The sequence below is a fragment of the Acartia tonsa genome, chromosome 8, assembly GCF_053477335.1.
Source record: "Acartia tonsa isolate MP-2025a chromosome 8, ASM5347733v1, whole genome shotgun sequence".
Taxonomy (NCBI): domain Eukaryota; kingdom Metazoa; phylum Arthropoda; class Copepoda; order Calanoida; family Acartiidae; genus Acartia; species Acartia tonsa.
In genome coordinates this window covers 24,177,158-24,191,671 of record NC_137267.1, presented here as the reverse complement: position 1 = coordinate 24,191,671, position 14,514 = coordinate 24,177,158, and the positions used below count along the sequence as shown (strand labels likewise).

Here is a 14,514-nt window from a genome sequence, read left to right as displayed (position 1 = left end):
TATATCAACATTTTGTATAACTACAAAAATGAGATATTTTACGATTTACTTCCAAAAATGTTTCTTTTTCCCTTCTGTTAACTACCTCATTATTAATTTGTTTGCCATTAAAAAGGGGGGGGGCGAAAGTGACACTTTTTGAAACCAAAACTAAAAGTCAAAGGACCTCAACTAAAAAAAGAGTTACAGGTCTGACATTTTGCATGGCAGTTGCTTTATAGGAGTACAATATGGAACTGTGAAGAAACGGCGGCGCAACCGCCGAAAACCGCCGAAAAAAGGCAACAAAAATTACGGCGGGAAACGGCGGTTTTCGGCGGTTGCGCCGCCGTTTCTTCACAGTTCCATATTGTACCCCTATAAAGCAACTGCCATGCAAAATCTCAGACCTGTAACCCTTTTTTTAGTTGAGTTCCTTTGTTGACTCTTAGTTTTGGTTTCAAAAAGTGTCACTTTCGCCCCCCCCCTTTAAATAGGTATAAATATAACATGTCGAGAGCACAAAGTGGGATTCTGATTATTTTAATTACAAATAACAGGAAAATAGATCAATGCCAGAGTGAGATAAGTAAAACGTATAAAAATAATCTTTAAACCATTCGATTCAAAGAGTTACTGGCATTCAAATGATTTTTATTTAAGAATTAGATGAAAATTTAATTATCATCTGGTTGCTTTCCCTCAAAGTGTCTAAGGAGCACGACCCCCCCCCCCCCTTAATTTTTATATTTAATTGAATATAAAAGTTTTTTTTTACCTACACCGAACCCCTACAAAGCCTATTTCTGCTATGCCCTAACCCTAACCAGACCTGGAGTAAAAAAACAAACCCACGTGAAAGTATCCCCTTCTTTTTATTCAATTTCAAAATAGTGGGATTGGGGGGAGGGGGGATAAAGGATATGTGCTCGACTAGGCACTTTCAGGGAAGCTGCCGCGTCATTTCCCCTATTCCTGAATAGTTTTGTGTTAATGACAGAAACAATCATCAGATAAACAACGAATAACAAGTTATCAAAATGTTTAGGAATAGGAAAATGGGCGTTAAATCAAAATTTTTGCCAATGATCACCAATAAGATTTGGAAAAAATATTAGGGTAATTATTTAAGCTTAGTAGTTTTCCTCCTCCATGAAAAATGTTGTTTATCTATAAATAAAAATATATGTACTTAAGTAGTACATCTAGAAAGATCTCGTAGACCAATTGACAGATTAGTTTACAATTTTAGTCATATTATTTTAGTCATGAATCTGGTCAAGTTTTGGGCTACGAAAGTCAAATTGACCTACAAAAAAAAAACTTCCAATAATTTTTAAGTTAAAAAAAGCTAGAGCCACTCTAATAAGTGATAAGTATCTAGCATTAACTATACACGAAAGAAATGTATTGTTATTTTTTAGCCAACAATGCATTTTCATTTTAAGTGAAAATAATGATAAGTTTTTTTTTTATCAGTGTCTAGTCAGCTATTTAATAATATTAATAATATAAAATATTAGGGTTAGCAATCCGGATCCGGAATCCGCCCAATTTTTGGCCAATTTTGGAATCCGAATCCGGAATCCGTTTTTTAATAGCGGATTCCGGATTCTTACTTGGTAGGCTAAAATTAGCGTCTTGAGTTTTTTCTTTAAACTCTTCTTTGAAGGCAAAGATTTTCATCATTATATATAATATCTTTTAAAATCTGGTTCGATTCTCGGAAGTGAATTATAGAGAACACCAAGAACATTGATTTTTAGGACATATGTAGCACTTAATTTTTAATATTTAAAAAAAAATCCTTTTAAAATATTGCTAGAATCCGGAATCCGAATCCGGAATCCGCCAAAAATAAGAATCCGGAATCCGCCACTTTTTTTGACGGATTCTTTAAGAATCCGGAATTCGAATCCGGCCCAAAAATTCGACGGATTGCCATCACTATAAAATATATCTCTCAATGCATAGATTTTCTATAATTAGAGTATGTAATTTCCTACGTCAGGTACCTCAAGGTCTTTGTTTTTTTAAGCATAAAAGAATAGCTTGATTGTTATGAAACTTTGCAAAAATGTTTGAAATTAGATTTTTGACAATATGTGGAGATCTGATACTTGATAAGTTAAATAAAAAATATTTTACGTACATCTTAAGTCTAAAAACTAAAAAAATGCTCCTTGCTATTTTTAATTTTAAAATGTACTTCTTAAAAGTAATCATCGTTGTTAAAGATTATAAAAAGTGCCTTTTATGCCAAATTTTAAAAAAGAAAGTTGGTATTGCATAATAAATGTAAATAAGGCGTGAGTTTCTTATTATAAAAAAAACTACAGCATTGCCAATAGAAAAAAATCAACATTATATATTTAAAGGTGAAACTTTTCTGTAAGGATCAGTCCGTCCGCCAGTTTGTACGAGATGGCCTTTGATTGTTTATTAAGGCACGTTAGAATTATCCTATCGATTTAAGGAATTTAAACCCTATAATTGTATGAAATACTAATTCTAAAGTGTCATTATACCCAAACTAATCCATGAGCAAACAGTATTTGAGAGAAAGTTTATCTAAAAAGCCTCCGCATTCACAGATGCCTGTGCATTAGAGTGTTTCAAAATTCCTTAAAATAGCAATTTCATTGTAAAAAAAAACATGGAGGGACGGGACATTGGACTGTAAATAACACTGATACCTTAAGTATCATAATCACAAAATCTTATTTGTTGGCTCAAAAACTTAGGATACTTAATTAAAATTGATGGTTTGGTTCCATAACTATGTTCAAACATTTCTAAAAATAATTTAAATCTACTAATGGGGCAATTTGTTAACCATTGTTTATGTACATCATATCATAATCAACTGTCTTATCCTTTAAACTTCCTGAGGTTTGTAAAAGCCTCTACTATGCATAGTACATAAGTGTAGAGCAAGGTTAAAGATCCCTTTCCTAAGAATTCCAGCTGTGAAAGATGGACCCTTTCAAAATCACAAAAAAATCAACAAAAAGAATTTTTAGAAATAGGATAACAGGCTAAAAATCTTTCGATCAATTCTTTTTGTGTAAATCTATGGATACTTATCTTTTTTCAGATCAATTTAAGTGATTTTTTCTTAGGAAAAATTAAAATAGATTTTTGGATTGTTAGTTCAATTATTTTAAAAACAAAGAATTTTAAGCGCAAATGAGCTCTATTAATCTTATCAATCAACTAATTATCTTTCAAAAGTATTTTCTTTAACTACAACAACAACTTAATGCTAAAGTTTAGATTATTCTATCTTTTGGAAATATCCGAGAAAAAAAACTTTGATTGGATGTATAATTTCTGACTCTTATAGAGAAAAATTAATTGACTATTCATTATTTATAGTTCTGAACTAAAATAAGTCAGCAAATCTGTAAAGATGCTTAGTTGGGGCGCCTAAATATGTATAGCTCTGCCTGTGAAAGGCTGGCAAATAAAACAAATGGAAAAATGCATTTTTGTGTAATTATGCATTTAACCGATACATATCGAGGTACTGCATTTTTTTACTTTACTATAATGGAATTTACTAAAGTCTGTCCGTCTGTCTGTTCGACCAACACAGTCATCTAACAAATCAATTGCTACGTTAATTGATTACGTTAAAGGGTGTATATCTAAACAGTTTTCCACTTTTTGGTATTATTTTACTGTGCTCTTTTTATATATTTTTATATTATAATATTGTGCATAATAGGAAAGATACCAAATAATTACCATTTAAATAAAAAAAGAAAATGGTGTAAGGCAATGAATAGTAATATTATATAATGATTCTATCCTTAATAAAAGAATATATCAAATAAATTTTGGCTTAAGATCAAAGATACAACTGGTTTGATGTAATAATTTTAATTGGGCAGGTTTTAAACTATTTTGAGGGATGGGATCTAAGGATAAATATAAACTGCCTACGGCTACCTCAGATAATAATAGGAAAAAAATCACAATCTCTATTTAAGACGGACAAACATAGTGATTATAGAGTAGCTTTACTATTAACCAGAAAAACCACATAAGTAATGTAGAACAAATTCCTTATTAGGCTCAGAAGATATAATGACAAATTACCAATTGTATTAAAATTAGCTGTTGCTAATACGCCGACGACGTACATACCTTGTTATTTATGCAAACACTGACATTTAAAAACTATAGCAGCGCCCAATAAGTAAAAATAAATCTTACAACGCTTTCTCTTTACTATTTCAGGAATGAAGGGGATAGATAAGAAAAACAAATAAGTAAAGAAAAATGTTACAACTAGAAGGAGCCTATATTTCTCTTTACTATTGCAGGGGTATATAGGGGTAAGTGGGGACTAAACAAGTAAAAATAAATCTTACCGCTAGAAGGAGCCTATTTACTATGCTTTCTCTTAACTATTTCAGGGATATAAAGGGATAAGTAATAATAAGAACTATATAAGTAAAAAAAATGCAACATTAACAGTTTACATTTTCTTAAATCCCTGAATATTTAAACTTTATTAGGACTATACCTATTACCTACCATAAGCAAAAAGTATAACATTTTTAACTATTTTTTAAATTAAAGTTTATTTGTAAGTTACTCAATGTCTTAAAAACTGCATTTTCGAAACAATTTATTAATGTTTAATATTGTTTCCAGACAGGTTTGAGGCTATTTCCATTAAATAGGCCATCCCACACCTGAAGGTAGGGGCAAAAACTAACAAAAGTTCAAAATATTGTTCTATTTTAAATGATACATAAAAATTTAATTTCTTAGAATTGAAATAAGTGCATTGATAAAATATCGGAAGAGAAGGAAAAATTCAGCAGCTAGGTTATATGAGGCAATACTTCAATTAATATATTTTTTGCAATTTATGATTTGGTAACCTAAAATATTTAGGCTTTATATTTCCGTTTCTGTGTCCAATAGTCATCCCAATGTCAGCGGATATGATTTTTTAATATGTCTATGTAGAATTGTATGAAGTCTGATAAATAATTCAACCATAACCATGGACCAAAATTTGAATATTAAATACTTCCATGTCAAGAAACGACCAATTTTCTTTTTGAGAATCAATAAAGAAAATTTCAAACATTCAACATTACACAATTCTTATCGATTAAATTGCTAACATAACTTCCTCTTTGAATTTAATATTTGGACATACGACTTACGAACCTAGTAAATGCAGAGAAGCTACGCCACTATAACAACGTATTACCTTATCGCTAGCAACATGTCCCTCGCGTACAACTCGTACGTTTTTCTCTGGGGCGTGTGTTCGACTGTTCTTCCATTCACCTGACAAAAAAAGTATGTCTTTATAAAGAGCCAAATAATAATAAACAGTCTACTTTACAAAGGGAAAGGATATGTTTTTACGTTAATTCTAATTATAATGTTATTCACTTTGACTAAGATCGTGAAAAATGTCCAGCCCCCTCCCCTCAATTATAAAGAAACTTCCCAAAAAGTGTTACAATGCTATAAATAACTAAAATTAAAATCGTTTTTATAACAGGAAATAAAACAATACAATACCGGAAAAATCAAGGTGTCATTTGCGCAGTGTAAATCAGAATATGCAAAAATAATACGTCAATGCAAAAAATTACTTCATTTGTTTGAATGAGAATTATTATTGTATCGTAACATTTGAAACGATTACAAAAAAGATGAATATTATTAGTGAAGATCTTGTAATAAAAGGAATATTAAGAAATAATATGCTTTGTTGTAAAAATATGACACTTTTTCATCGTTATTATTGTTATGGAGTTTTTATCGTTTATAATTCCTTAATTACGATATCATCATAAAATTAATCCCTTCCCTAGTCCCCATGAAAGACCATAAATACATCTAACAAAAGATAAAAGTGGGGAGGCGGGTGTGACATTTTTGAAACCAAAACTAAAAGTCAAAGGAAATCAACTATAGAGAGTTACAGCACTGAAATTTGGCATGCCAGTTGCTTTAAAGAGATGCAAGGATGAACGTGAAGAACCGCAATCGCAAAAAACTGCCGTTTCCCGCTTTAATTTTTTGTCTTTTCTTGCCAAATTAAAAAATTTGGAATCATTTGAGTGGAAATATAATGAAAAAAGTTCTCTCAGATGATTTAAAATTGTCTAATTTGGCGAGAAAGGGAAAAAAATTTAGCGGGAAACCGCGGTTTTTGGCGATAGCAGCAGTTCCGCCGACGTTACTTCAGTTTCATATTGTTCCTCTTCAGAGCGACTGCTGTGCCAAATTTCAGTGCTGAAACTTCTAGTTAGAGTAGGATTCCTTTTACTCTTAGTTTTGGTTTCAAAAAGTGTCACACCAACCCCTTCCCTTTGAAGAGAAGCTCATGTTAAAAAAAAATATTACCTACCTAATATATTTACAATTTTTTCGAAGAGAAAGAAACCAATGATGGCAACAGCAGCAACGAATCCTGCAGCGATCCGGTATTACAATCAAATAATGGTATATGTTGATATCATACATATAATTCACACGGAAAAACCGAATAATTTAGGAAAATAGTATAAAACCACCCTAATACATTTTTAAAGCTTCCAAGAAAAGCACAATCAATTCAGACTATGAGATTCTAAGATCTTTGCTTAAGACAAAAAAATTTACTACTTTATATTATAGGACATCTTAACTTGCAAACAATAGTTTTTCCTGATATGCCATATCTACACCTGGTCTAGTCTGCAGAGTCTGATATTACATTAGTCAAACTAAAACCAAGAATCCTATATTTACATTTATCAAAATAGAAAGAAAAAGGAAATATTCTTTGAAATATGTCTGATAGAAAAAAACAGAGAATGTAACAATTATTCTCATTACAAAAAAAGCGGATAAAAAAAGTAAAAATATTTAAGAGGGAAGGGGGGGGGGGGTGAGATGTCAAGAGCAACTTTTTGTGACAAAATCAATCACAAGATAGCACTGGTATTTGGCAGTTGCTGTAATGAACTTCACTACTAAATATTTTGCCAGTTCTTCATATTTCATTTGACTATACAGAAAAATTGACACTTTCCTGTATAATCCCTTTCTCCAAGTGAATGTCAATATTTCAGACTAAATAAGGGTAAATTGAGTTACAGTTAAGTAGCAAACACTTCAAAATGACTTACATAATATATACCATGCCTTTGACCAAAAACATAACACAATAAAAATGAAAAAGAATCCCCATTTACCTTATTCAAATAAAGCGTAATTGTTATTAGAGTAGCCAGGGAGTGTGCCATAGATTCCACAAATGTGTTGCATAAGTAAATTATTACTAACCCTTCGTATCTATCTTACTAAAGAGGTATTATGAATTATTTGTTGTCTTAAAATGTAATAAGTGTATTGTTTTGTACTTTGCAGAATAGGGTTTTAAAATAAATTGCGGAACTTATGGCTTTTGTTTAGTTTATTTAAAAAAAAACACAATCGGAAGTGATTGTTCACCAAGTCGAAGGTGTAAAGGGATTACAATCATAAACTTGTTCCCCTAATATTTTATTTATGTTATATCACAATAGAATTACAGCTCAAAACTTGTAAAATAATTCTAATCATATTAGTCTTAAGGACCGGTATAAAAGGTGCATTTATGGCTTATGCATAATACTATGGATTAGAATAGGACAAACTTATTATTTGCAGGACATAACCATTTCTTTATAATGAATAACTAAAAAGCATTTAAATATTAAAATAACATTTTTATTTCTCTCCCATATAGGTTTGACAAATAGGCTATCTTTTCTTTGAATATGAGTACACTGTAATTTTGTTTAATTTACTATTAAAAACCTTTTACAATCTATGTATATAGTAGATATCCAACATGAATATCAGACAAAGCCAACGTCTGTACATTCAATTAACATTCTGTAAACCATTATTCTTGATTATAATGGTGTCTTAACCTCTTTTCGAGGAAGCTTTGTGTTTATCAAGTTCGAAATTAAATTCCTTATCTTTAAACCAAAATCAAAGCGCAAATGTCGTCTTTTAGGGCTTTCCTTTCATAATGTGGCGCGGCATAGAGTGTTTGTTTATTTTGGATGCGCACGTTCTTTACTTTTGAATGAGATATGAGAGTGTGAAGATTCGGAGAACAAAATTGGGCCTATCATTGGTCTCATTGAGTGTGAACGACCCTAGTATATCAGGGATTTGAAACCATAAGAGCTTCAGGTAGAATTTGTTAATTTGATTAAGAAGTATGGTGTATAGGACGATTATATGTAGTTTTAAAAAAGGCTTTAGCCAGCTAAGCATGAAACTTAATTATGTTTAATATAAGTTTTAGTAATTTTTATGTGCCTTATTGTTGCATTTAACAATGATTTATTAAACCAAATAATTTTCCTTTAAAGCCAAAGTTTCCAAAGATTCTTTAACCATAAGAAAAGAAAAAGATTTTTTTTTAGTGCTCAAAGTTTTAAGATAACGAATAATATTTTATTCTGTTTATTAATTGATCTTGTAATTTCAGGTCTTTGAAATAATTTCATCAATAAATCTATATTCAAACCTGCTGTTGAAACTTGATGGTTCCTGGTATTGGGGGTTTGTATGTTCGCCAACTGATCTCGTGAACTTCCCGCTAATTCGGAAGTCAAGCTCAACCAAAGTGTCATGGTTGAGACAATTTCAAAGTATCTGATGGATAGGCGTTAGCATTCATCAAGAGATCAATAGCATCTAGTGAATTATTGATGCAATAAACTGTGACAATTTTTCTGTGAAATAAGTACCTAGTGAATCAATATGCCACTAACCAAAAAGCAGAAAATTGAGCGAGCTATCGCTATTGGCAGTGAAAGGCTAGAAGTTTTTGATGAACAGTTAAAAGTGTTTTATGACAATCTAAAAGCCTGCCAAAGTTTTAGTTCATGTGAAAATGTGACTGTAAAATCAATTCGTGACATTTTTAGTGAGGTCAAGGACCAATCTGACCTAATAAAAAGTCTAAAACCTGCCGTGGAGACTAGTGAGCTGCGCGAGTTCAAGCGTGATTTGGATGAAGCTAGTGAGCAGAAAACTGTTGCAGATAAAGTTTATGCGTCGTTGGAGCAGTGTACAAAAATTCTGTACTGGCTTGACAATGATTCAGATGACGCGAGGTCAAGCACTGTCGCCAGGAACCTTGACGTCATTGAGAAGGTGAAGATGGACATGGGAGTGCTTAAAATTTCCGTGGAGTTGCGCCAAGAAGTACGTGATATGTACCGAAGGCTTAGAGAGATGGAACGTCGTTCATCTAATCTGGATGAGAGTGGGACACCTGCCATGCTCTCCAGAAGTATGTCTGCTGTGGATATTCGGAGTTCCAACCCGCAGTATGGGCGCTGGGACAACAGTTTGTTGCCGTCGTTCGACGGTACTGACACGGATTACCCAAACTTTAAACAGGTCTTTAAGGATCTATGCTCTGGTTATGGATTTGCTGACCAGAGGTTAAGTCTGATGTTGTGTATGGAGAAGGTGATAACCAACCCGGAACTACGCAAGCAAGTGTCAGCGATTAGAGATCACAATGAACAATGGGCGTTTCTTGACCAGATGTTTTTATCAAACACTCGCCGGTTCATGAGGATTTTAACTAAGTTGAACAAGATGAAACCTGTGGATAAACCTGTGGACGTGGTTAGCGCAATTGCTACCTTCAAGAGCATGATGCAGGAGGTAGAAGCCATCGTTGGTTCTGCAGCTAAGGATTACAACCACCTAACTCTCATTCATATTTTTAAAGACAAGTGCCCTGAAAATTTGAGAGACAAAATTATGATGGAGCTAGGTAGCATGAACCAACCAAACATCCCGAAGATTGTTGAACTGCTGGAGAGGACCAGGGGTGCCATGTTGGCCGGTGATATGTCCTACGACAGTGGCGCCGGCAAGAGAAATCGTGACAGAGCTGCCGCCGCGCAAGTATCTGGCCGCAGCGACAATAAGAATGGAAAGGCTGGGAAGGACAAGGCTTCCAAGTGGAACAGTGCATGTCCTGTGGAGAGCTGCAAGGAGAAGCACCCGATTTTCCGTTGCCTCACGTTTAAGAAGATGGATGTGGTTGACCGAAAGAAAGTTGTCCAGCAGAAGAAGTTATGTGAACTCTGCTTGTGCGACGGCCATACTGCTGACAAGTGTAATAAATCGGATAAGCTTGGTGTTTGTGGTACCAATAATTGCGACAGATACCATTCCAGGTTACTTCATGAGGCTAGTGCTGGTGTGAATACAGTTTACAAGTCAAGTTCTGCACCCAGCCCCTGTACCTTCTTACTTCAGTTAGTTCCTGTTGTAGCACCTGGCGGCGGCACCTGCCACGCCACGGTAATGTTTGACTCCGGGGCAAATTTGCCACTTATGTCTGAGAAGTTATCCAACAAGTTGAAGCTGAAATCTACCGGCAGATATACAACTATTTCTGTAGCTGATGGTAGTGAGTCTTCCTGCCGCAATGTTGTGTTTTATTTGAAGGATAGGGACGGCAATCTGAGGGAGTTTGAGGCAGCTGTCATGCCTACCCTCGGCGGGGCCAACGAGATGCGCTCGGTCCACCCCGAAACTGCCGCCGAGATATTTAAAATGCCGCCAGAAAGGTTTACATATATTAGTGGAGGCTTAGATATCATCATTGGAAATACACATCCTGACGTGTTTCCTTCAACCTACCAGAAAGTGGGCCAGTCTATGTTGTGGCGAACCATTTTTGGTAGTGGTTTTATCTGTACGAGTGCTGATGGTGGAGCTGGAGATCAAAAGTCGGCTTATAAGGCTGTCAGTGTCAGTGGAGGCACTTTGCCAGACTTTCTGACGTCTGAATCGTTTGGTGTACAGCCGCAGGCGCTTTGTCCAGGATGTACTGCTTGTCAAGAGTGCAAGGCTATGGCCGACGGCACTACCTGGGACCAGCGTGAGAGGCAGAGGATAATTGAGGCAGGTTTAACACTAGACTTGCAGTCCAACAAGTGGACAGGTCAATATGCTTATATTGAAGATCCTCACACTTTACCCTACAATGAAAGTTTAGCCCGCAAAATTGCTGAAAAGGATCGTGCCAGGATGGTCAAGGAAGGTACCTATGGAATGTATGTGGAGGTATTCAACGACGCCATAAGAAGAGGCGTTTTTCAAAAAGCCACGCCTGAAGAATTGCAGTATGAAGGACCTAAGTCTTGTTCATCAATAGTGGTTGCTTTCAAGGAGGATTCAAGTTCCACACCCATGCGATTGTGTGCAAATAGTTCTCTGACGTTCAAGGGTACCAGTTTTAATAACATAATGCTGGGAGGCCCGCCGCCAATGCAGAAGATATTTTATCATTTGATGCTTTTCCGCGGTTACAAGGTTGGTATAACCGCGGATATCTCCAAGTTTTATAACTCCATCCTGGCCACAGAGTTCGACAGCCAGATGAAGAGAGTTTTATTTTCCCCGACGCCAGATGGTCCACTTGAAATTTACCTGACCAAAGTTGTAAATTTCGGCGAGTTAGCTGCGGGAAATTTGGCAGTTACAGCCCTGAAGTTGACGTCCCGCCTGTTCGGCGGAAAGAGTGAAGCAGAGGTCAAGGAGATGTATGGAGAGGGACAAATAAACGGTAGTGAAATTGTTGCCAAACCTGAATTATGGAAGGAGCCACAAATACCTACCTACCCTGATGAGGAGTTCAAGTTACCTCAGATTCCAGTTGCAGTCAAGCTTGAGAAGCACAGCTTCATAGATGACGTTATTTCGGGAGCAGGATCGAAGCCAGAAGCCAAGGAGATGATGAAAGAGGCCGACAGGATTATCGGCAAAGGTAGTTTTTCCTTCAAACAAGTCATTTATTCTGGAGATGATTGCCAGCCTACCAAGGTTCTCGGGCTGATATGGAAGCCAGCCACCGATGTGTTGTCCATCGCCACAAGAGTCAACCAAGATGGTAAAGTCAAGGGAAGGAAGGTGAAAGAGGATGCTGATTTGTACAACCTCCAGGACGCCTTGGACGAGAATCTGACAAAGAAGATGGTCCACAGGTTCGCCGCCCAAACCTTCGACCCGATCGGGCTTTGCAGCCCTATTCTGTTGAGAATTAAACTTGTCCTGCGGAAAACATGTTTGCTGAATTTGGGCTGGCAAGATTTCATTCCAAAAAGTCTACGGGATGAACTTGTTCAGTCGCTGGAGGACAGAGCTGAGGTCGCTAAATTGGAGTTTGACCGTTGTGTGGTCCCGGATGAACCAACTGGCCTTCCATCCTTGATGATGTTTTCGGATGGGTCATCAGAGGCTTATGCATCTAATGCGTATTTGAGGTGGCCAACTAGACAAGGATTTGAAACGTTTCTGCTAGCCACTAAGTCAAGAGTTGCGCCGGTCAAGTGTGAGTCAATTCCACGCCTTGAGTTGATGGGATGCCAAATGTCCACAAGGTTGGCAAAGTCCGTCAGAGATGCCCTGCCCTTTGATGTTATCAGAGTAATGTACTTTACTGATTCATCGTGTGTTTTATCACAAATAGTTTCCAACAGTGCTATGTTGAACACATTTAATTCTCATCGTATTGGAGAAATTCAATCTGCTACCAACAAGGATGACTGGAGGTGGGTCCCGGGGACGCAAAACGTTGCAGATTTGGGCACCAGAAGCACCTGCAAGGTATCAGATTTGGGACCAGGTTCCAGGTACAGATTGGGCCCAGAATGGTTGCGCCAGGATGAAAGTGCGTGGCCGGTGAAAACTGCCGAAGAAGTCAAGCAAGTTTTACCCCCAGAGGAGTTGAATACCAAAATGGTTAAGTTATGTTCAATGAAAGTTGCCGGAGAAGCCGCTGAAGATGTCTTTAGGTTTAAGCACAGGAGATCATTTGGACAGGCCAAACGTATTATGGCAGCTGTCCTGCAAGTTGCGAACACCTGGTTGAAGAAGCTAAAGAGCAGACAAGAAGGTAAGGCTACAGCCGCTGGTAGTCATGTAGCAGCCGCAGATTCTGTGTACAAGCCGTCTTTGTACAATTTTATGGCGGCGGCGGAACTTTTCATTGTGTCACGAAGCCAAGAAGATGAGTGGATAAATGACGCTAAAGGCAATTATGCGTCATTAAATCCATTAGTGCATGAAGTATCATTGACCTGGCCTGTCGTTGGTCCAGGTGGAAAGTATGTGACCAGGGAGATGAGGATTCTTAAGATGGTTGGTCGTGGACAGCCAGTCATTGACGCCATTACTGGTGGCCGTAAAATGATATTTGAAGACATGCCAGGTTTAATAATTTTGGAGCCTGGTAATTGGTTAGCTGCTGTTTTTATGAGAGAAGCGCATGTTGAGCTTCACTCTGGTGTCCGTGGAACTTTAGCTGAGAGCCGCCGTTGGTGCTGGATTGTGAAGGCAAGGAGGTTGGCCATCATGGAAGTGAAGAAATGTTGGCCCTGCAGTGTTGAGAGGGCTAAGGAATGTCGTGCTACCATGAAGGAGGTGTTACCTGACAAGTTGGTCCCGAGCAGGCCTTTTGAAGCTGTGCAAGTCGACCTGATGGGTCCGCTGGTTACGAGGAGAGCTGCCGCCAAAACGAGGAGTCAGACAGCAACGAAGAAGGTGTGGGTGTTCGTGGTGGTCTGCAGATTCTCAGGGGCGTTGTGGTTAGATGCCTTGGAAAAGTATGATACCAGCAGTATCCTGTTGTCCCTGCGCAAGTTGGAAGCTGTTCATTGTCTGCCGAAGATCATAGTAAGCGACATGGGCACACAATTATCCGGTGCTCGCAAGGTTTTAGAGCAGAAGTTGGGCAGCCAGGTAGAGTTTTCTTGGTCTCAGATCCCGGCCCGAGCCCACCATTATATTGGGCAGGCTGAGAAAATGGTGGGATTAACCAAGAGATTGCTGTCCAAGAAGTTGGTGAATAGTTCTGTTAATTTCAACGAGCTCCTGGTGCTGTTGGCGGAGGTCAGCAAAATTATGAATAGCAGACCACTGACGATTGAAGCTGCAAACGACGTGGAGAATTGGCGGCTGATTACCCCTGGCCAGCTGCTGGGAAATGTTGACCGCCAGCCGTTGTGCAATGTGGCGATGAAACCGGAGGACCAAATTTCCTCCAGGTTGAAGTTGTTGGAAGATTTATCTGCCCAGTTTTGGACTGCCTACCGCCAGGAGATCCTACCGAAGATATTACGGATGTCCAAGTGGAAGGATGAGATGGCGGAGCCACTAACTGATGGAGATATAGTTCTGGTTACGAGTACCAATCCGCTGATGAGATGTTTGAGGATGGGCCGAGTGACGAGAATTGAGGATGGAAGAAAGACGGCAAGAGTCTTGTTCAGACTGACAGATAAATCTCCCCTAGAAGAACATGCTGTATCAGTCAGGCAGTTGTTAAAAATTATGATTAATAATTGATTCTTATTTTATGGAAATTGAGATTTTTTTTAGTAAAAAGCCACATTTTCATATGCCTATTTTTATACCTAAAATAAGAATCAAATGAAATGCGATTAAATATTCTTCTATTTCATATGCTCAAAATTA

At 37.1% G+C, this 14,514-nt stretch overlaps 1 protein-coding gene across 7 annotated transcripts in view; it reads right to left on the bottom strand.

The window, feature by feature from the left end:
• The window catches only part of LOC145326327 (zinc transporter foi-like), a 63,525-nt gene that overhangs the window by 34,337 nt on the left and 14,674 nt on the right, over positions 1-14,514 (bottom strand). For all 7 annotated transcript variants that reach the window (XR_013881849.1, XR_013881850.1, XR_013881852.1 and 4 more), the window contains exons 5-6: positions 6,371-6,435; positions 5,216-5,295 (exon numbers count right to left, since the gene is read on the bottom strand). Coding sequence is in view for 1 of the 7 variants with exons in the window: in XM_080169621.1 (XP_080025747.1) it covers positions 5,216-5,295; positions 6,371-6,435 (145 nt within the window). In the remaining 6 variants the exon portion in view is untranslated. The remainder of the gene's footprint in view (positions 1-5,215; positions 5,296-6,370; positions 6,436-14,514) is intronic.